General features: G+C 37.4%; 1 protein-coding gene across 1 annotated transcript in view; it reads left to right on the forward strand.

The window, feature by feature from the left end:
* Window positions 1-21,544, forward strand: part of pigg (phosphatidylinositol glycan anchor biosynthesis class G) — a 59,137-nt gene that overhangs the window by 31,218 nt on the left and 6,375 nt on the right. Inside the window, exons 10-12 of the mRNA XM_026357815.1 lie at window positions 547-738; window positions 12,929-13,238; window positions 17,631-17,794. Of these exons, the coding sequence (XP_026213600.1) occupies window positions 547-738; window positions 12,929-13,238; window positions 17,631-17,794 (666 nt within the window). The remainder of the gene's footprint in view (window positions 1-546; window positions 739-12,928; window positions 13,239-17,630; window positions 17,795-21,544) is intronic.

Here is a 21,544-nt window from a genome sequence, read left to right on the forward strand (position 1 = left end):
GGGATTATGGTCTGTTCTTTAACATGCATCACATTGTGGAATAGAGATGTGGAACTGACCTTTTTCCTGTCCAGTGTTGCCCTTTCTCCCTACATGCGCAGCCCGTTGCTTGGATAATGAGATCTAAATAGCATTACGCCTCATCTCGTCTCGAAGTACCAAACGTCCGCAGCTGCCTGATCTGCCTAAAAGCTAAATGCACAGCTTCTATTCAACTTTTGATATGTGCTTGAGGGTGCCATCTCCTGTCTATGTTCAGTGCAATGTAATTCCAAACTTAAACTAATGAACAATTGAAGATCTGTGCCTTTTTCAAAGTTTAAACTAATCATCAAAACATTCTGCGTTACTCAAAAAATAGTCAACTTCAAGCTTTAAGCTTTATGTTTTTTTCATCAAAACAACTTTCAAATTTTTATGCTAAAATAAGGAAGTGAAAGCATTTTGCACAAATATGTCGAGTATGAATACATTTCATTTTGAAAAGGGCCTCTTTACATTAGAGTGCTGACTGTTTTCTTGACCCCATGTCTGTTTCTGTTTTAGCTCTGAACACAAGCCGGTCCTCTCCCTATTGGCTGCTTTCTGTTTGGTTCTTATCTACCTGCTGGTTCAAAGACGGTGCTCATGGGTCTCAAAGGTTGCCCTCGCCCTCGGACTTTTGGGTGTCTACAGCTACCGGGCAGCTGTCGGCAATGTCTTGTTTCCCTGGCAACGCTCTGGTCAAACTGTGTCCAAGTAAGTTTTTTGAACCCCGGGACCATGATTTCATTCACCGTAACAGTTGGCAAATGGCTGTCTCCTTTTTGTAAGATTGATTTAAAGTGATTTAAAGTGCAGGAGTGTTTTTTTTTTCTCTATGATTCAGCACTGCATCTGTCACAAGGGACAAACACTCCCACATTGCTTTAATGGTGATGATGAACTGACAGGTTTTTTCTTCTCCAACACTAGTCTCTGGCACAGCTATGACTTTTGTCCTATGTAAGTGATAAAACCAAAGTCACATTAACAACACAGAGGAGTAAGCTATCTAATTTGAGCAGAGTGCGTAAAGAGGTAATATATTAATATGTGGAATATAGGAACAAAAATGTGCTTTTCATTAGTAAATACAAAACATGTAAAAATGCCAGTAGATAGATGGTTTTAAAACAACCCCCAGTATGAGTCTAATGATTTGGAAAATTCAGATTGAAAGTTTGGAAATAAAAGATCTTTTAAATTTAGTTATTACTGATCTTCCTGTATTTTTAACCATGTAAGCACCATAGTCGCTCAGTCAACTGGAAGGTCACCGCTGTAGTTTAGACTTAAGTAGCTTAAAAATCAGCGGATGGATTGTCATAGCATTTTGTACACATGCACTTTGTTCCCCCAAATGAAGTATCCACATGACCTTGGTGAGCCTCTTTAGTGCTACCAGAAAGTTGGCTGTTGTGTTTTTGAATGACAGTCTAGTTTAGCTCAAAGCTAGCTCTGTAGCTAGCTGTTTAGTCTAGAGTGTGTATTGACATTTTGTACAATTGGAAATATTTGTACTAAAATATGAGGCAAGAGAAAATAGATTTTTCTCCTGTAGTGCTTAGTGATAAAGAGGCACACACAGCATTTTCTTTCCTTTTTCTTTACTTAGTGCTTAAAATGATCTTTGGTTCCTCCTGCTATCATTAGAATATACATCTTAAGAGGAGTTTGCATTTGTTATACCTGTAGATATGTTAAAACCCTTACATTTCCCCGAGAGGATGAATGCTCCTTCTGAGACTCTTTACCCTTAATCAAGCACACTAGTTGCATAATCATTTTTACAAAGTGAGCTCCTCTCCTCTAATGCACAATCCTTTAGTGTCCAGTGCATTTTGGGTAATCTGTGCACCCTTAAACACCCTAACCTAAATAATAGAAAAGCATGTGTAATCTGTGCCTTTAAAGATCTCTTGAAAATTGATGCCTCTTTACATGGTATAGATGTACATACTGTAGCACAGTATATGTACAGTAATAGCTGTTGTTAAGAAATTGACAGTCTTGCAGCTTATTTGTGGTGGTTTTTCATTGTGCACGCTGTAGCTTATCTGCTGCTAGCTAACTCCCGTCATAAAATAATGAGTGTGCATGGCTGCACACAGTTCCCCTGTCTAGATTTCCTGACCTCCCTTCATCTACCACCAGTACCTGGCCTTCCCTAACCTTTCCTGTTCTCCTTGGCAGTCTCTCCTATCTGCTACCCTAATTAAAAGCTCACCCTCTCACCCTTTCCTATGCAACGACACCTGACTAAAGCCATGCAGGGTCCCCTGCTCCTTTTGACACAGTGTGTGATTGACAAGGTTGACGGTTGACCCAATCCTTCAGCTTTTTCTTCAGACCTCAGTGTGATTGGTATAGTGCCCCGCATCAAGGATTTATTTAAGATTTAGTTCACAAAGTGGATTCTTGGTCAAAGCTCTTTATGTGGCTTAGACAAAAGTTGACCTTACGAAAGTAACATTCAGTTCATTTTTAGATGCTCTATTTCTATTTCTTAGCATGACAATGACATGTTAGTGCAATTAGGATGAAAAAGTGTTTGATTGTAGTGTGGTAGAGCTCACAACAGCGTTGTTGGTGTTAAATAATATGTTAAGTTCCCCATGGGTCTGATCTTTTTTGGTTAAAGTTTTTGAACAAATATAAAGTCTGATTTTTTATGATTTCACGCAGTATCAAAGCAGGTTCTCTTTTTCTGAAGAAAAGAGAAAAAAAAGCCCAAAACATGTTATATTTTCACTGCTGTGTTTTTCCTTCATGATTTAATGTGAATATAAAAAAAGGAATGACTTTGTATAATGACCCTTTTTAAAGCCTGGTCTGCCTAGGTTGTTCTTTCTTTGTGGTTTATCAGAGTAAAAGCACCCTGACAACTCCCCGGCACCCTCCTCGCCTTCCCTTTGTGCCAACTGCCTAATTGCACTGTTGCATCTTTCAAAATGGCTAATGGGGTTGAGAACAGCCAATGCTGCTCACTTTAACTGGTTCAAAGAGTTACTTGGATTGATGTCACTGTGGATACAGTTGGTGTCTCTCTTCTGTTTTTATTTCTCTACCGCATACACCCATCCTGGCAGCATCAGAAATGAACCTAAAAATAGACAAGCAGTCAACCGACAGAGTGTATTTTTGATTATTTTTATTTAAGGGATGTTGACAAATGTTATCAGAAGACTAACAACATTTTAGATAGAAATCAAGGTAACATAAAAGACAAAGCAAATCAAAATGTGTTCCAATAGAAAGTAACTCAACATCAAAGCAGCTGGCTGAGGGCCAAATCTGTCAGATTACATCATAGCTGTAGTTTGTTGGAGTGTCCGTCCTCCATCTCTGCATTTATGCCACATTTTCTACCAAACATCAAGCCACAAGAAGCATTTACAGCATTTATGTTTTCACCTGTGTGTGTATTTGCCTCAAACCTGCGCAAAAAAACAGTTTATCATGCACTGTTTTATCTAGAAAGGGGCTGTTGTGCAGCTTCCCAATTTCAAAATATTCATGCATACCGATCCCGCTTAAAAATGGAAATGTATTCAAACTCTTCTCAAAACACCTGTGAACCCCTGCCACACTCACACATAATCAGACACACACACACACATACACACACACACACACACACACGCATACAGAGACTTCAGTTTTCAGTTTTGTTACCCCAGAGGTAAACCATTTTATAACCAAGTTTCAAAGGTACAGTAATTTGTGGTGGTATAATTTATCATTGGTAATATTTAACAAAATATTATCCTCCACTGACCAAACTACTTTTATGCATGCTTTTTCTTTCTAAATAATGCTGCTGTTTTAGGAAAAGGATGTTTTTGTTTGTTTTGTTTGTTTGTTTTTTTGGAAAGTGCTGAAGAAAACAGACATCAGCACTTGCTGTCAGCACAGCAGGAATTGATCTTGTGGTTTGTTGTGTAATTAGATGTTTAGTTTAAAACAATTGTTTTAAAGTCATTGTTTTTCAGTAATTGCAACGATGATGTGCTCTGCTTTATCCCACACAAAGACCAGGGCTCAGACAGACAGGCCTCATTCTCATGTGTCTGTTCAAAGCCTTCCTCTGGCAGTGAATTACGTGTTTTGGTTGATTTACTGTAAGTGTTAGCCTGATGCAGGTGATTGATGAAGGGGATATACCAAACATGTTGAGGGGATTGGACGTAGCCTTACCTTTTCTTATTCACTTGCTGGAACACTGGCGCTTGTTTCCAAGGTAACATGAAATCCAGGCAGCTCCTCTGTACCACAGCTTGACAAGCTACTATTTTCTGTCGACTGTTACTACTATTAACGTTACAAAAAGCAGCACATAAGACCTGATTGATATGACTGGTCATGCTTTGCTCCACATTGCTTTCTCAACATGCAATGTGGAAGATTCTCTAAGGCTTTAAAGCCCCTAAAAGTTTTTCTCAATAATTTTATGCATTCATCACTAAACAAGCAATAATTAAAGGGTTCAAAACTCCTTTGGTATTATATCTGAAGAGATTAATGCTGGAAAACTCGGCTCGCCTGCAACATCCAGACGGTGTGGGCTTGGCTTGATCAATTTTGATTGACAGCATCTTGGCAACATAAACAAACAATCCCATAACTGTCTCATAGGCTTTCTTCGATCTCGCTTAATTTTAAAGAGTCCCACTGAGCAATATGTCAAGATGCAAAATCCCCATCCTGAGTAGGGAGTGTCATCAGCAGGCTTTAATCAATACTACAACTCTAAATGATACTCCTCATCAGCCCAGTACCGGTATCCTTATTGGTTCTTTTTCATTATTGTGAAGGAAAATGAAATAATTCAGAACTGGATTACACTGTATTTCTATTTTTCATGTAGAAATATGTTGTTTTAAGTGAAGTAACAGCGATGTTTAGAAACACAAAGTCCATTCCTGAAATGAAAACACTGCATGAAATTTTTAAAATAATGTCACTGTCTGTCATCAAGTGGTGTGCCCTGTGTTACTCTCTAACGTGCTAATGTGGATTCATTGCTGGCCAGGCAAAAAGAAGAAGGGGCTGGTCTGGATGGGGGCTGATGTCTAAGCCACAACAATTTACCAACTTTAAGAGAAGTGACTAATTAGGCTAAAAGGTACAAACAACTTTAGCTTTGCCATCAGCTTAAGGGGTGTGCTATCACTAAAACATACTGGCAGTGGATCAGAGACTAAGGGCAATGTGGCAAAAATTAAACTCCATCTACCTGAAACCTGTGAGAACATATAAAAATACAGAAAATAGTTAGATAAAGTAAATGTGTTTTCAGCACCTTTAATGACATTGATTGCATTGATTGATACCTTTAATTAAATTTGTGATTTGTTCAATTCAAAATTGGACAATTTGTTTGAGCAGTGCTGCTTGATACTAATTTATAGTTATTTTATATACAGGATTTTACTTGGCAAAATAAAGTTTGATTAATAGATACTTTTAGGCTACAATATTGCTGTATTTGCTTTAATTAATGTTTAATGATCTGCCTTGTCTCATCATTCTGACCATGGCACTTAAAGTATTGTCTGTTCTTTTTTTTTAAATAGGAGTTTAGTTTTTAAATCTACCAGTAAGCTCACTAAAATGTGCACTTATAAATGTGCTCTACTTCAAGACACAGCTGCAGGAAACACCATTATAATGAATAACTTTGGCCTGTTCTTTGTTATTATTCTGGGGTAGGACTGAGCTGATGATTTTAGTCTTTGCTTGGTGGTCTAAACTAGAGTCTGCCAAAGGGCAAACGGAGGACGTTTAGAAGCCCCTTAATACAAAAAGACAATTACACATCAGAGGAGGCTTGATATGTTTCAGTACTAACAACATAACAGTTACACAGGCTGCAGTGTGATTCCAATAAAAACTCCCTCTGAATTGGTGTTGCAAGACACTGTGTATATCTCCTGCAAATAAAAGTGCAGCAGTATTAACTCATTATTTGTGTTGGTTTTATGCTTCTGGATGTTAGCTTGTTGGAAAAATTACTTTATTGTTTATGTGTATTACAAGCTGCCATGCCTCAAGTGAACAGAACGGACAAGAGTACAGGCACATGTTGTAGAGTCAGATTTGGTGAGATGAGTAGCTAGATGAGTAGTCCAGTTTAATTAAGGGTTGAGGAATCTGATGGATGCAAAGCTGTCTCATTTAGATGTTTGACTGTGGAGGAAGTGCTGTGTGATATACTATAATCAGGAGATGCTAAAAATAAGTGTGACTACTTTTTGGGGACTGCGAATGGGGAAATGACATAAACAACAAATGGCTCTTATTGCTCACACAAGAAAAGCTTGTGCTTGCTGCTTTGAAAATGTCAAAGCAAACAAGATGCCTTTCAGCATTTAGAATTTTGTATGCCTCCGTGTATGAGAAGTGTTTATTGTTTCAGGCTGATGTGGATTAGTCCTGCAGGCTTTCAGATTTAAATATACAGGTTTCAGAAGAGGGTGCATATAAATCCCATATGTTCCTCCATCATGCCTGTTCTGTGTAAAGCATAAAGGTACAATAACGTCGACATTAAGTGCGTGGCGCAGTCCTAGCCGGACAGAAAGATTAGTTTGTAATTCGCTCAATTTTTCCACCGTGCACACTAGTTAACAAGTAAGCCCAGCAGCTCAAAATCATCACTGTCCTCGCATAGGATCAAATCCAGCCCAGGATTTTCCACTTTTCTTTTGCATAAAATAATGATGAATACAATCCCTGCCATATTGTTAGGGGAGCTGTGAATAATAAAGAATAGTGCTGTATAGAGCATATTACTCTGCTCCTTTCCCTCTCTTGGAACACGTTTCCATAAAACACACTGATTAATAATACATGTCCAATACTTGCTCAACTCCTTCAGGGTCAGCTATTATCCTGTAGTACTTTTGCAGCTTTGACTCCATCCTGCCACAAAAGAGATGTCTCTTTGCGGTGTGATAGCATTTGACTGAAAGGAAGCATGATTCTCATTCTTTAGATATTTTACTCAGTGTGTAAAAGTCTTTTGAATTATTGCTGTTTGCAAATAGAAGCAGATGTTACTTCAAAAGAGCGTCATAAATGAGTCTGTGCATCATCTAGTTTTGTTAGATAGATAAGCACATTGGGGGAAAAAAAACATTGTATTCTTAATGCCTGGGTTATTCTCCACTTGTTTATGGAGAATAGAACTAAAAGCCTTGTTTCCTCAGAATGTAGCACCTTGAATATTTACTGCCTCTCTAAACTTCATTAACTGCTAATGCTTATTATTTCCCCTCCATCCACAATTAGGTTAAATTGCACAATGTATTAAATTTTCTTTTTTTTTTATGTTATTAAGGATAATTTCTCATATTTTGAGCAAATATTAACAATAGTTCATCAAAAAGCAGGTTTAAGGAAAAAAGTCTTCACATCTAAGGTTTCGCTGCATAACAGTGTCTTCTGAATGCCTGAAATGGAAATTAGACGAAATGTAATTGCCTTCATAATCGAAAGCACTTTTCCTTTAAAGCTTCAATTTGGGACTTTGTGAGCATATAAATTATTGATAGTTGGAAAATGATTTTTGTGGAGTAAGCCTTTTGGAAGGAGAAGAGGCTTAACCTTGTAGAAGCCTCAGACTTTAGACCCAGACTTGGTGTCATACACCGCAGGGCATACATTATAGGCCTTACCCATCTTTAAAGCTGCGCTAAATGTTGCTGACATAGATTTCTGTACCTTACATCCTAACAATTAGTTTTCTCAAGTGAAGTCCACAAGGAACAAAATTGGTTAAACAATCAAAAGAGTGATCTTTACTTGTGAATACAGTCTAATCCTTGATTTGTTTTGCATGCTTTTTAATTATTTTACTTAAACTGAATGTAGGCAACGTTCATCAGATCATAAATCATATTAGTATGCTGGCACAAAGTTGCACCTACCTTTCAAACATATTTAATATGTTTCAAAGGCAACTTTAAACTGCCAACATTAAAAAGTTGCCAGTTTAATTTTCCCTTAAAGTCCCTGCACACCCATAGTCCACCCACACAGCTGTTTTCATGTCCATGTTGCCTTATGAGAGGACTTCTCACAACAGTGGGCATAAACAGACTTGAATGGCATCTCCTGCACTTTCATGTCAGTTTTGTTGACCCTGTTTGGGAAGGACAGCTCATCCTGTTATCAGTCTTATTGGTCCACAGAGTCTTGTGACATCATGTTAGTCCCAACACACACAACTTTGACTTTAAGCAGTGGTTTATTCACAGAGAGTAATTGGAAACGCCTTAATGTGCACAGGGCCTTTGGTTTTAGCAAGCATAAAACTGATGAGTCAAATGTATTATCATTCAGAGGCTGTAATCTGTCTTGCTAGTTATGTATTTTAGTACTGATGTTATACTGTTATTTTGTCCAAACTAATTATATCAGTGAGGGTAGACTTAATATTGCACCTCACCAGAGGCTTATTATTAATACCTCTCTATATTAGGCACTTTAGTTTGAGCTAGATATACATAATAAACTAGAAAATAAGCGATTTGGACATACACTCCCCTAAAAAGTATTTGGAAAAGTGAAATCAGTTCCTTTAATTTTGCTGTAGACTGAAACATTTGGAGTTGACATCAAAAGATGAATAAGAAATTAAAGATCAGCATTTCAGCTTTTATGTCCAGGTGTTTACATCTGGATCTGATAGCACCTTTTGTTTGAACCCATCCATTTTTCATGTGAGCAAAATGATTAGATCATGTGACTGACTGGTGGGTTTTGTTGCCCAGCTGAATCCTATTACATTGATCATTCAAACAATAAATAGTACTGAATGTTTACGCTCAGTTTCAGATTTAGGTTTTGTCTGTTCAGACTGCATTTATAGTGCATTTAAGAGGTGTAACCAACATGAAAACCAGAGAGCTTTCTGTGAGTGAAAAACAAGCAACTGTGAAGCTGAGAGAAGATGGAAAATCAATCAGAGCCATTGCACAAACATTGGACATAGCCGGTGCAACTATTTAGAATGTCCTGAAGCAGAAATAAACCACTGGTGTACTAAGTAACAAACTTTGAACAGTTAGACTAAGGAGGACTACAGCAGATCATGACAGAAACATTGTGAGAGCTGTGGAAAACAGACCCCAAAACAAATGTTGGTAACATTAGCACCAACCTGCAGAGGGCAGGAGCATGATGATGGACATGATCTGCTCATGACCCCAAACATACAAGCTCATCTGTGAAACACAGTGGAGGTCATGTTCTGGCTTTGGCTGCATGGCTTCTTCTAGGACAGGGTCAATAATATTCATTGATGATGTAACACATAATGGCAGCAGCAAAATGAATTAAGAAGTCTACAGAAACATTTTCTCTGCCAATTTAAAAAAGGATGCAAACTGATTGGGAGATCCTTCATCATGCAGCAAGATAATGACCTAAAACACACATCCAAAACAGCAAAGGAGCAGGGGCAAGAGGTGAAAGAGGCTGCAGTAAAAGCCTGGAAAAGCATCACAAAAGAAGAATCACAAACGTTTGGTGATGTCAATGGGTCACAGGCTTCACGCAGTTATTGCAACATAGGAGTTGCAACTAAATATTAAGTCTTATTCACCTTAATGTGAACATGAAAAATGGGTTGGTTCAAACAAAAGGTGCTATCTGCTTCAAAGTGTTCTTCAAACACCTGAAAATAAAAGCTGAAATGTTGATCTTTTGTCTCATATTCATCTTTTCATGTCAAACCCAAAAGTCTTCAGTCTACAGCAAAAATATAGGAATTGCTCTAACCATTCTAATATTTTTTGAGGGGAGTGTATATAAGTCAAGTTATTAATGGAAATTAAACATTCTCTGTTTCTTGACTCAAAATTTTAAATATACTACTTACTCCATCCGGCCTTCCTTTATCTTAACAACTTGTCCTGTTTAGTTGTCACAGCGGTGCTGCATATCCCAGCTGTAACTGCGTTATTGATGGGGTACCACCTGGACAAGTCACCAGTCACTATCTTACTCCAGAGCAAATATTACAGATATATCTAACCTTTTGCAGAGGCATGAAAACATTAGACTTTGTTATGTTAAGTCATATTATCTTGGTAGGTCTACAGTATATAGTTTGCGGTTCATGGTCAAGTCCTTTGATTAGTTTTTTTTTTTTTTTTTTTTGTATGTTTTGTGTGTGTGTGTGTGTGTGTGTGTGTGTGTGTATGTATATGTATATATATACACACACACACACACACACACATGTGTGTATATATATACTGTATATATATATATATATATATATATATATATATATATATATATATATATATATATATATATACTGACAAACCACTGTTTACATCTATCTAATAACTTTTGCACTTATTCTATTTTAAGATCAATGGGGGTATTGGAGATAATTCCAGCTGTCAATGATTGAGAGGTGGGGAGCAGCTTATCAATCAATGGCAGGGCCAGTATTAAACTACTCTATAAAAGTGTTTGACAGTATACTTAACCTATGCTGTTATTTGCCTTGTAAAATTGAACACTTCTCCACAGTATTCCTTGGTATCTACTGATTGTCTTTGCTTGTTACCTAACCTTTATATCATGGACTATAAAATTCTGATCAAAATATTAAGTGATATTTACACAAAAATGTGTTTGTGATTATGGCTGTCTTACAGTATATTTACAATCTTTCATCCACGATACTTATATTCAGGAAGAGTAGCAGATCAAAATTAAACTTGTGAAAGTTTTTAACATTCCAGGGCAGCTGTTATAAACCCCTCCATGACCTTCAAGAGTTCATGTTGTGAGTAGTTTCATGGCAACTCTTGTTATCGTTATTATTATCTTTAACTATTTATAGCCATTGGTAATTCATTCAAGATGGAGAATTCTGATATAAAAAATGTCATATGACCTTAAAATGTACTAAAAATGTGTTAATACAGTGTTTCTCAAATTATACAGACAGTGTAATGGATGTGAGAAAGTCTGTTTTCCTCAGGCAATTCATTCTGTCTTCAAGTCTCACACCTTTAATTATTAATGTTACATTGACACACTGCACACTGAATAAAAGAAGGGTTAAGAGTTACAGAAATATAAGGAATCGTGTCTAACAAGAGATAGATATAAAAATAATTAAAGCTCTGAACTGTGAAAAACTGGTCTGGCTTCAATTCTGCAAAAACCACAGGTGCCTTAGACTGTAGCTAATTGACTTTCTGAATTTATATCATAAAAATCTTTGATTGTTGTGTTGTTGCTTTTTCTATTTAATAAATTAAGTTATTGACTAAAACATCTAATGATGAGTAATTCAGCTTATTATGCACTGAACCACTGAGCATATTTCAGCTGAAACAGTGTAAAAGAAGTATGGGATACCTTTCACGTCTGATTGCCACCTATGACTGCAATCCCAGAATTTGATTTCAGGCCACCTCATGTCATCAATTTCCCTGAAGTCATAACAGTAAAATGTAAAGTGTGGAAAAGTCACTTTATCAATAAAACAAAGAAGATCGGGCTACAAATTTCTCCCACATCATCTAAAATGTACATCTCTCCCGAGTCAGTTTCTTTGCTCTTTTGATTCATATTGAGCCAATCAATGTGTCAAACCTTGAAAATAGAGTCACCTCCATGAAATCATCTTCCTGTTCTGTAGATTTCTCCCCATTTGGGTTTAATATCTGTTTTTCATACCTTTGAACATAACACAATTTCTAATTCCACTGGCACTATTCTGTATTTTTTTTTTTAAAAGGTCTTTTCTTCTCATTTTAAAACACTGCTTATAGCGACTAATGTTTGTTCTATTCTTACTGTGGTTACTGTCGTGATTCAGTCCCACATTATTTGAGTTCTGCATTTAACACTTTTGTTTACTCAGTTTTAACTGATTATCTGAAAAAAGTAGTGCATATCAAGGGTACAGCTTTTGATTGGTTTTGCTTATTTTGTCTTGAAATCAAAAAATATCTTTCAGTCTTTTACCTTTGCCGATTTTTATGACTTTGAGGCCAATCATACCAGTGATGATATGTTGATTCACAGCACAGCCTGAGATCATCAGTCAGGGGTCTCCTCACTGATCCAAACGTTGTTACCTGAGGAGACTGGGCTTTGTTGGTCTGTACTTCTCGGCTTTAGAAACACCCCTACAAGTTTTTCAAACTAGCTAAGTTAGACACTCCTTTTAAATTATTTCTAAAAGTTCACTTTTAACAGTTAGCTTTTTCTAAAATTGAAACTGTAATTATCTTTTCATCTTACTCTCTATTCTCTTAATTGTTTTATTTCTATAGTTTATGTTGTAATTTAATATTATTATTTTATCTGATTTCATGTAGCATTTTACTATCTTTTTTAACATTAAGCTATTTATACAAAAGTGTTAAAGTTATAATACTATGCTCTCATATTTTCAATTTGTCATGTATTCATTTATGATAGCCCATTTATCAAAATCTTCTTTGTCCAAAAGAAAATGCCAGTTTCACAGAGATAATAAATAGATTTTGGGCAGACTTTCTGTTCTCCTACCTTGTACGAACTTTGTTGGGGCTTTATGCTGTCTTGTATTTGATTTTATTAAATTGTTGCTTTGGTCCAGTTAAGTAGTGGCAGCTTTTGTTGTCACTTTCATTTGACAAGAAGCATCATTCTTTTATCATTTGGTATACAAACCATAAATTGAATTATTTTTCCTCATGTCACGAAACCTTTCTCTGAATATATAATTGATAAATGTATAGATAGGTATAGTAAGGCTGCCAGAATCCACATCTCAGTGTCACTTACCTCGACTTAAATATTGAATGAAGATCTTTGGGGGGGAAATCAATGCTGGTTTGCTGTAGATGCCAAAATGACACAGTCTGTAATCTTTCTCATTTAGGGGGACAGTGGAGGCACGCTTTGTTTACGTCTTTGTCTTGGGCATTCTTTTCACTGGCACCAAAGACCTGCTGCGATCCCAGATCATCACAGCAGATGCCAGACTGAAGAGCAGAGGACTATGGGAGATTTACAGTGGCTTGGTTTTGTTGGTGTCACTGTTGTTTCGTCCTCACAACCTGCCAATACTGTGCTGCTGCCTGTTGATCCAGACACTCATGGCTCAGTTTATCTGGAAGAAACTTCACTATGACGCAGCACAGACCACAATCATGCACTACTGGTTCGGTCAAGCTTTCTTTTACTTTCAGGTAAGCAACAAGATCAGTAATAACATGGTTTAAAAGCCACTTTGTGTGTTCGTGGTCATTGGATGTGGTCAGAGGTGTGTTGTGTTGCACTTTTAGCCACACCCAACATTGTCAGTCCTGGAGCACAGCTGTACCAGAAATGGCAGAAGTACACAAACTGAGTGGTCAGTATGAAAAAAGTACTCCACTGCAACCTTAAATTATTTACTCAGGGTAAAGCAGTAAGTACATGCTCTAAAATGTTCTTTAGACTAAAATTAAAAAGTACTTATTACTGTAAAATTCAATATGACACTGACATTCACTGACAATTTCTAAGCAATATTTATTATCTTATTGCATTATTAATTATTGATGCATTAATGTGTACATTAGTAATGTTGCACCAGATAGAGCTCTTAAATTTGTACTGCTGACTGGCTGATCAATAACAATACATTATTTAATAATTGATTATGTTTTGTATAAAAATAAATCTACATCTGCAAAGTATCTAGTACTTCTATTACCTTGTCTGTTATAGTGGAGTAAAAGTAAAATTGACTACTTAGACGTACACGTGTTAGGTTACCGCTTAGGTAATGTTCATCTGCATCTTGTTTTTCACTCCACCCTCCAAAACTTTATTTCCAAAATGGTCCAATAGCAAGTTGTCAACTTAACAAGTTGTTTGGGAGAGACCATAATTCACCATCAAAAACACATATTCACAAAGATAAATTAATAAAAGCAGCAGCAGTAAGTAGATTGGTATTTTCTGCTGCAAGGAATTCAATTGTGTTACCATTTGTCCCTCAAAAGTAGTTGGACCTGGTGCCAAAAAAAACAAACAAACAAAAAAAAAAATACAAGTGCAAAGCTGTGTGGAAGAGCCAATATCACCATCGCCCATGTTTACAAAAGAAAGTCCAGTGAACAACAAAACTGTATGTTTTAGAGAAATCTAATTTAATATTTTGACAATACTTAGCAACATTTAAGAAAGTTATCACCACCAAGAAAGTGAGGTGAACTGCAGAGGGAGTGTTTGTGTATAAATTGCATTACTTTCATCAGCACTGGCATAAAGGCCAACTGGACCAGTTCTTTCATGTGGACGCGCTAGGAGTTATGAATGATCCTCAAAGGCAGATATGACATCTGGCATTTGATTTTAGCCTCCTGCAGGACAGATATATTTGGTTATCAGCTGTGTATTGTTGTCAACACTGAACTTCTACATCGCTAACAATTTAATAACCCTCATCACCCTTGGGTCATTAATACTCTGATGGGCTCGGGAATACTAGACCGCCACCAGACAATTTTCAGTGTAGGCGCCCAGGCTTGTAATTACAGACCTTTGAGTAATCACGTTCTCAGCGAAGCTGTAAACACAATAGATGTGCAAAGAAGCGACATATGTGATTTAAATTTGCTGCATCAAAAACTGGCGTCATGCTGAACAATTAAACTTGAGTTGAATTAAAATCTAATCACCCAGTACAGTTACAGGTGATCAGGGAGCTATAGGTTGCAAATTGAGGTGCGAGATATTACTGTAGAGTTTAGAAATACACAGTGATACTTTATGTGGTTTATGAACCCTTTAGAATTTTCTCTATTTCTGTCCAAATAAAAAGTAAGACATGCTTAGATTTTCAGAAGTCCTAAAACCACAGTACATAAGGGGAACCCAGTTAACCAAATAAGACAAGAAAATCACATGAATTTATTCATTTATTGTAGAATGTGAACCAATCTTAAATATGTGTGTGAACCTATCCTATCTTTAGTAACAGGTGACACCCTTTTTCCAGCAACAACTTAAACTAAACATTTCAGGTACTGTATGTAACCCTTTTCCTATAAAGAATTTGGCATTGTAATTTACAGGCTGGGTCCTGTTTGTTCACTTACGTGTAATGCCTAACTGTTGAAGAAATTTACCTGGACAAAGAAAAACGTTTCCCTCCAAGCTGATGTACATCAGGGATTTTAGCCTATTGCTCCTTATATAACAGTTTCATTAGCTTCCTGTATGAACAGTCAGCTTTAGGGTTCTGTCCCACAATTCAATTTATAATGTTGACTGTATTTGGTAATTGTTACTTTTTTTTTCTTTTTCTTTTTTTTTTTTTAAGATGAGCCTTCCAGATTCACACCTGATTGAAATACCTGATTCTAACTTCCCCTTCAAATAAACCAATAATACTAGAGGTTCACATACTTTTGCCAAACACAACTATTTTGATCCTATTCCACAATAAATAATTGTATTAGTATATTTTATTTGGTCTCATTTGGTTAATTATGTTCTCCTTTGTTAGTTTCAGGTCTTGCATAAAAATCTGATCAGGTAACCTCAGCTGCAGAGACATCACTAGTGTCACAAAAAAGTTTAGTTCTATCACATGATGAATTAACTGCCTCACAGGAGAGCATTTTGGCTGCCTGCGTCTAGCTGTCTTTATCACTTGGAGTGATGGACGAGTCGGACTTTGCATACTCTGCAAAGTCCACCGTTCAAGTTTCTATGGATTTAGTTCCGTCCCAAAACCAGATGGTCAGTTAGGCAGCAACAAAGTGTTTAGCTATTAGAAATGAGACAGTTTTTGCAAATGTTACCACATCATTTGAGGCGACTATGAATTCAGATGCAACCTACCAACCTTCTGTAGAAAATATCATGAGGATGTTTTAGAACTCAGAACTGAAAGGTGAACTCACAGTTAAACAGTGAGACAAATGTGACTTACAATAAACAAATACATGTTACTGCACCAGGTGGGTTTAATGTTGTGGTGTACAGCAGTCATCGTGGGCACTCTGCAGCTACTTAGCTCCATATGCAGCAAGCAGGGATGCACTGTGTTCTAAATGTATTCTTGGCTGACCCCTGTCCACCATGATACTGATCAGTGTAAAAATATTTGTGTATTACAGTGCATTTTGGTGAAAATAACACAATTCTGTTTTAAGCTATTACTTAAAGTAAATTGCAGACGTCAATATTCAGACTAAAATAGATATGTGACGTGAGTCATTCACATTTATTCTTTGCATGGAGCTCTATGAGGCCAGCCCCACTGTCTGACAGATGTTATAACAATCAATTTTGTCTGAAATTCATACATAAAACATTGTTGAGATATTTGTTGACGGAGCGAAATGATCACAGCATGATTTCTGCAAGAAAGCAAGGAGAAAATGCCCGCATGCTGCCTCCAACCTGTTCACTGATATTCCCTGTCTGTTTAAAATGGAGCCAGCTGTTAATTTTCTCTTCCTCTGTGATAAGAGATGTGCGCACAGAAGGGAAATGAACCATTACTTGGTGTGTTGTTGCTTATGGATCTTCATTGCTTTCAGATGTAACAGGAAAAGCCATCCTTTATCTCTGCCTTCTCAAACAGAGTTTTGTTGTCTATGTGTGTGCGTGCATGAGGTGGAACATACACGCAACAGCCTGAGAATCACAGTGAAATGGGAAATGAATAAAATGCAATTATCAGTTGTTATACGCACAGACAAACTGAATATGTAGAGTAACACGCTTACATAATCAAACGTAGTTAATGAGGCAATTTGAACTTTGTAGGTAAAGATGTGAGTGGAGTCTCTGAGGTGCTGCTTAGTGCCTCAGGTTGATTGATTTTTCTGGAGGATATATCACACACACTAAGAGATGCAGGTAATTTCAGTACTCTGAATGTAATGCATAATTTGAAAAAACTTTAATGATTATCTTAAATGCTGCTGTAAAAACGCCTTATTGGGGTATCAGATTTCTTCTTTCTTCGTGTTAGCACATTTTATCACATTTATCTTTTTTTTTTCAGTTGCACTACATTATTACATTTGAACAAAGGCTTATTTCCTCGTGTTAACATACTCTACACTTAAAGAAGCAGATACCCTTTATATTGTGACTATAAATACTGATTGCATTGCACTGATAACATCTTCTAAAGCTTGAGATGAAACCCGTGAATTAGAAAAAAAAGAGTAAAAACAAGGTTGGAAATACTTTTAGTTTACTGCTGGCGTATTCGGCCTGTTCCAGACTTACTGGCAACGGTTTGAAAAGTTAAATAATCAAAAAATATGCTGTTTTTTTAAAGAACAAAATGTGTGTGCTGGCACATATGCAGACACTCACATACCCAGTAGCCTGAGTGGCTCTAACAAGAGCCCAGCTCCAGACAGAAAGCTGCGTGTGCTGCTCTGGTCAGGGACTGGAAAACACAAACAACTGGGCTGCTGGGAAGTTGCCAGAAGCTCAGAGTAATGATGATAAAGCAAAGGACCAGTTCTTTAGGGCTCTGAAATGCTTACAAAGCTTCACCCACAGGATAAGTTAGTCCTGCAACCTTTGAGATGTTAAAAAAGGATTTCTTTGTGCTCCTGCAGGGCAATTCCAACAACATTGCCACTGTTGACATTTCAGTTGGCTTCGTTGGACTGGAAAGTTACGTAGAAGCACCTGCCATCTTCTTAACGGCGCTCAGCACTTATGCAGGCCCACTGCTTTGGGCGTGCCACCTCGTCTGCTACCTCAGCTCAGAGAGAGACAGGTAAGAGTAAAAATGTGCAATTATATCCCAACAGGCATCTGGAGTTTCCCTGAGGCAAAGACCAACTTATTAACTCACCTCAATTAACAAGAAAATAACACTAAGTTTTAACTAAGTGTTCTGTCTTCTTAGCCTATTTTGTTCTGAGCGGAACAGAAATATTCTGCTAATTGGTTTAATCATGGAAACAAATAGACTTGCTTTCAGGCAATCAAAGATGCATGTACAAATCTGAACCTGCATAAGACCTTCACTGCAGAGATACCAGTAGCTGGGTTTGCTGTACTGTATTTGTGTGAAGGCAGCCAATAACTTGAGCGTCCCCTCAGCATGAGGCCCCGGCACACTACTGAGTGATGAGGGGTGTGACTGGGCAACAACTGCCCTGCTGAAAGAGCTAAAACTAAAATGCTCTTTTAATGTAGACACATGATGGCATTTGCAGAAAATGACTTTGTTTAACCTGCCTCTGTTGTTTAAATGCCAGTAACAGAAGTATAAGGATATGTCTAAGGCTGCAGCATTGTTATAAAGAGTCACAGCTTTATGTAAGATGTTCTTAATATTATTAGCACATAGGTCCCATAGAAGAAGACTGGAGGTGTTGTGTATACCCATGCATGATTAAGATTCCTAATAATCTCTGATCCCTCATTTGAATATGAAATATTTACCATTCAATAGTCCAGAGAGTCTCTGATCATTAGATTCTTGTGCTGCTACAAGCAGAGCATAATAATGAAGAAGTTGTGTCACTTGGGTCCAGAACAGCTCCTTGTTGGTTTGCCATGAAAAGTGATGTAGACATTACAAGTCCATAGAGAGTGATTCAGTGATGTCCGTCATCTCTCAGCCTTTCATTTACAGTAGCCCTGCCATCATGTGGAAATGTCCGTGTGCCTGAAAGTTTGATCCATGGCAAAACATTCTGGAAACCTATGGCTATGCAATGAAATGTTCACCATCACCTCAATTTCTTTACACAGATACATCAACATTTTTGTCAGCAGTAATGGTTTTTAAGATGATTATACTAACCTCCATTCCAGAAAGTTTCCAGAGCAACTAAAAGTAAGGGCGTTTCAAATTTGAAGTAAAGCCACAGTGTGATGGTGGAAGCGGCATGATAGGATCTCATATAGAGCAGCAAGGGAAAGCAATATTTCACCATTGCAGGCAGTAAATCTCCTTTCACCTGACAACACGACTCAATCCAATCCACAAATAGCTGACTGACTGTTGACTCTGAGTGGCCAAATCATCCAGACGTTCTTTGGTCTGTTCGTCGCTTTATTTCTTTGGCCTGTAACAAACATTACAGCCTCTAGAGGCCACTGCTGTGACTTCACAGCTTCATTGTACATCGCGATATCCTTCACCGCAGTCCAGTGCAGGATACATGACCGGCTTTCTTTGCTGACATCATTCGCGACATGATGCTTTCCACAGTAACCTTACCAGTAACATGCACTCAGAGACAAATGGATCTCTAAAGCTCAAACAGAGTACAGTAACTCATTTAAAATTCACTCTGCACCATCAGCAGCTCGGCCACGAGGCAAATACTGGAAATGGGTTTTGATCAATAGCTCTTCAACGGGTCTCCCTTGACACTGTCAACCTCTATTTAAAGCAACGGTGTAATTTGAACAGAATGCTTTCATTGTTTTAGTCCACATAATCACTGTGGCCCTTTTAGACTGGTGAATCCAGGAAGATGCATCACAACTTGACTTTCGTCATTAAAACTGCCTCTAGATACATATTTTGACAAAAAACACTAGCATCTAAAAGCTTATTCAGGTCATGCTATTTTCTCTGTGTACTAGATTTTCCCAGAAGCTGCTTTGGCTCTTTGAAATGACCTTTGCAGAGAGCTAAGAAAAAGCACAACTTAAGATGGTGACAGACTGTTGCTTGTTACTTTGTGAGCTTAGAAGTGAAACGATTTACTGAAATACAGTGTGTTTAAGAGTTCTCCATCAAACCCATGTATTGTTGTTTTTTTTGTTTTTTTTTTTGGTGTGGTTTCTTCTTTCCAGTGGGTGGATCATCCTCTGTGAATGCTTCATTCATCTTCCATTTTGCACATTTAAAACAGCAGCAAAAAGATGAATTAAAACCAACTTTAACATCATCAAGCTTAAGTTGAGCCCAGTGTCTTTATCACTTCATTCATTTTCTAAAGTGTGAACTAGAGAAAATGTCAAAGATGTTGCTCACTTTCTCCTCTGAAAGAATTAAGTGGCTGATGGGATTTTTTACGCAGACTGGCTGATTACCTTGGTAACCCACCTGAGAGGTCGCACATCAGTGTTTTAGAAGCTCTTTGAGTAGGTAGGACACAGAAATAAACCTAAGCTGTCTTTAAAAAAGCAGCTCTGTGGAAGAAGCCTTTAGTTGAAAAGCCTAACCTTTATGTTGATTCAGAGAGGCTAGAGGGATTCAAGTTTTTTTTTTTTTTTTCCCCTCAACTGGGTGTTATTTTGTGTGGGTCATGCTGGCATTAAACTTGACAGCTTCATTTCTCCTCATGAGATCTGAAGACATGGCGAGCTAAGTCCTGGTTTAACTTCCTACCTCCTGCTCTTACAGTGCCAACAGTTGTAGAGTGTGTTTTAATATGGAGGAATTGAATGCACATTTTCACGTGTCTTCACCATTGTTTTCACCTCCAAATAACTGGTTTATGTAACTGGCCTTACTGGAGAAATATTTAATACATCACCTAGATTAGGTTGCACTAGCACTATCTGTAAATCCATGTGTAGCCATTTTTATTGTACATTTTCAGGAACTTTAAAGCAGTTTTAAAGTACTCATTTACTAGTTCCAGCAAAAAAATATTTAGTGTGTACATTTGTTGATTTTCATTTTCCCAGCAATCATGTTAACAAGTCAATTACAAAACAATTACTATTTTCTACTTTGTCAATGTACTTTAGGTATGTTTGTCATTTATTCTTGACTTTCTTTTTGTTTTGTTCATGAAAAAAAACAGTTGTGTGCAGAAATTGCACATTTTTTGAACTGAAAAGATCAAATCCCTGTCTTCAAATGTTAATGTTGTGTTACTTTTTATGTCATTAACCTTTTTAACAGTGACTGAAGCATATCTACATTCTTGAGGACCACTACCCTACTCTTTGCAGACATTGCTTGCAAAAACCTCTCTCCTTTAAATCATTTCAAGTTCTCAGATATCTTTAGGCTTTCCTGCACACACAGCATGTGTTTAAAAGCCTCCCACAGATTTTCAATGATGTTCAGGTCAGTGGACTGTGTGGGCCGTTCCAAAAGCTTGTGCTTCTTGAAGTAGTTCATGATCGATTTTGAGGTCAGCTGTGGATCATTGTCCTGTTGCAGAAGCCAGCCTCTTTTTACTGGCATGACTGACTGCACGACATTTGTCTTCAGAATTTGCTGATATTTAGTCAAATTCATTTTTCTCTATCAGTGCAATGTTTCCTGCATCACTGGCTGCTACACAACCCAAAGAAGAATATTTCCACCCTCATGCCTAAAAGTTGGCAAGGTCTTTTTCTTTTTTCTTTGGCGATCGTGGTCATAGAGCTCAGTTTTAATTTCACCTGAACATAGTTGGTGCCTCTTCCACCCGTTGACTCTTGTGATATGGTCACACCTAAGGTTTTCTTCTGATAACTTTTGCATAAAGCATGTACTTTGTTGAAGGCCGCTGCACCACTACTCATTTGTCAGCTGGTCCTTACTGCTGCTCCTTGCTATCAC

Source organism: Anabas testudineus, chromosome 10, assembly GCF_900324465.2.
Source record: "Anabas testudineus chromosome 10, fAnaTes1.2, whole genome shotgun sequence".
In the NCBI taxonomy this organism is placed as follows: domain Eukaryota; kingdom Metazoa; phylum Chordata; class Actinopteri; order Anabantiformes; family Anabantidae; genus Anabas; species Anabas testudineus.